The 2,526-nt window shown below is 41.7% G+C and overlaps 1 protein-coding gene across 1 annotated transcript; it reads right to left on the minus strand.

Moving 5' to 3' along the window:
* Positions 1–297: 297 nt before the first annotated feature.
* On the minus strand, positions 298–1,194 carry LOC134453966 (olfactory receptor 1D2-like). Its single transcript, XM_063204712.1, has 2 exons — positions 793–1,194; positions 298–603 (listed from the first exon to the last, which is right to left on the minus strand). The coding sequence occupies exons 1-2, from the start codon at positions 1,192–1,194 to the stop codon at positions 298–300; spliced, it is 708 nt and encodes a 235-aa protein (XP_063060782.1).
* Positions 1,195–2,526: the final 1,332 nt, after the last annotated feature.

A 2,526-nucleotide genomic window follows, 5' to 3' on the forward strand; every position in this document is an offset into this window, starting at 1 on the left:
CATTACATTACATTGCATTACATTGCATTTGGCGGACGCATTTTAACCAAAGTGACTTACAATCGAGGACATAATCATAGCCAACATCACTAACAGATACGAAGTGCTCAGGAAATATACAGAACAGCTTGTGCAGATGCAAAATAGGGTTAGGTTTTTTTTTTTTAAAGTGAAGTTGAGTACACACACATACACATCATGTCAAAGAGTCTAGCCTGGGACTAGGCCATCTCAAGCATTAGTAGAGCAGTACATAGTCATGAAAGAAATTTGTCTGTAGGTATTTAACTGGTCTGTTTAATGATGTCTTCTATGAATGCATTTATTTTTGGTGACCTTAGGTTGTTTTAAGTATGCCTTGAGAACAGCTGCTTTGAGGATCGCTCTGCGCATCTTTGGCAGCTGTAGGCCGTAGACCAGGGGATTGCATATCGGGGGCAGGATGAGAAACTGCATGCCCAGGGCGTTCCTGAGGGCCAGGGGAAGCCTAGTGGTAGCAGCCCAGCTGTAGGACAGGTCAAACAGCAGGGACAATATGCACACCAAGATGGCAGTGATGTGGGGCAGACAGGTCTGGGTAAAGCGTCTCCGGCCCTCCCGGGTCTGGAAGCAGACATCCACAATTATGGCATACGACACGCAGATTAACAGCACCTGAACCACTTGAGCTGTCAGTAAAATTATACCCAAGATGCGGTTTGCTGTGGTTGGGTAACAGGCTTGCTTTAGCATTGAAGGGATGTCACAAAACAGTTTACTGGCAATAAAAGACCCACAAATAGGAACTCTGACAGCGAGAATGATGACCATGATCGACACTGACAGGGGATACAGCCAGGCGAGTGACAGTAGCTTGAAGACCGTGCGAGATGTCAGGATGCTGTGATACTGTAGTGGTTTACAGATCGCCACATACCTGTCAAAAGCCATCGCTGTCAAAGTCGTCATATCACAAATGGACGACGAGTAAATAATAATTGTCTGCGTGAGACACTGTGAGTAGGAGACCTTTGCTACATCAGAAAGCAAATCTATTAGAAATTTCGGGTAGAAACCAACCGTGCCGTACAGTGCATTAATGGACAGGTTTGCCAGAAATATGTACATCGGTTCATGCAGGGCTTTGTCCACCCTGACTGTGAAGATAATTGTAGCGTTTATGAAAATAATCACGATGTACAATATACATGTCATGTAAAAATACAGAAATGTGTGTTTCCCCAGTTGCTGGAATCCAGTTAGAATGAAGAACTTGTGAAATGTTGAGTTTTCCATATTCTTCAATATTGAAACCTTCATATAACATTCACGCCTTTAAAAAAAAACCCTTCTCATTAATATTCAGACAGTCCATGAATTCAGCAGTATATAATCCAAAAGATGAAACACTGCTTGAATGCCAGAGTGAACCTGATAACACACAGAGGCGAAAGTTGTTGTTCGCTCTGAATAAACGAGCAAAAAGTCAAATAAGTGTGGTTAACTTTTTTCTTTTGAAGTATTGGACACTCCTGCGTTTACCAGCACCTAAAGCTGTACATGGATATTTGAACTGTTGCATGATACATTGCTTCTTCTGTCATTCAAGTAGAGGAGAAGCTATCCTGATGGTCTTTCTCTCCCGATTGACCAGGATGCTGCAAGACCACACGTTTTATACTGTGTATCCCTGTCCTTTGGGTTTCCCAGTGTTTTTCACCTTCTTCTTCCTGTACTGTCAAGGCCTACAGAGTTTAGATCAGATTCAAGGCACACTTGTCGTAATGAAATACGTTTTGTGGGACAGAAGTTGCATTTATTTATGTTTTTCCTGAATAGAGGTGGTTTAATGACTAGGCACTATATCTACAGTAGGCCTATAGACGGTTTCATGGAACGTTTGCTTGTTGCTTGGTGACATGATCTGGCCCGAAGTAAATTTCCGGTCTGCTAATGTTTTGGTAGGCTGTAATCTGTTCGCACTGCCAATATAATTACAAACGGTTTTAATATTGGTTAAAAAAAATAAAAATACAAATAAAAAAACTTAAAAAATAAATTGTTCTGCAGTAGGGTGCAACTTCACTTCTGGTACCAGGCCTACATGATGCCCAGTCTGCGCCAAAGCAGACCTAGGGTTGCCACATTTCGTGGTTAAAAAAAAAAAGACGTCCCATGCGAGCGTGAACCATTTATGACATGTGTTTATTTCAATGGGCTAATATAAATTTGTGCATTATTTTAAAAAACGGGGACCGTTATTTCACTTACCTGGACAGACCATAACAAACCTAACCTACAGTAGAAACCGTGGGGTGTGGCGACACTACGAGACTGTGTTTCCATTTTTTTTTTAGTTTTTGTGAAAATAGCCAACTTTGTAAGCGCTTGAAGATAGCATTCATACTTTCGAGTATTTTCTCTTTCGAACGTGCACCAGGATGTTACTGTCGTGTATTTGTGGCTGCCTTTTGATTCAATCTGCAAGGACCAACTGTGTATCAGTGGCAGCGACCGATAAACAGACAGACAGACGAAACCTCTTTT

This window comes from Engraulis encrasicolus, chromosome 8, assembly GCF_034702125.1.
Source record: "Engraulis encrasicolus isolate BLACKSEA-1 chromosome 8, IST_EnEncr_1.0, whole genome shotgun sequence".
Classification (NCBI taxonomy): domain Eukaryota; kingdom Metazoa; phylum Chordata; class Actinopteri; order Clupeiformes; family Engraulidae; genus Engraulis; species Engraulis encrasicolus.

Bases quoted from the DNA above. Each gene is read 5' to 3' on its own strand.
- LOC134453966 (XM_063204712.1), bottom strand. From the start codon at position 1,194: ATGACATGTATATTGTACATCGTGATTATTTTCATAAACGCTACAATT. The intron at 604-792 runs GTCAGAGTTCCT...GTCTGCTTCCAG, and splicing joins TCATGGTCATCATTCTCGCT to ACCCGGGAGGGCCGGAGACG.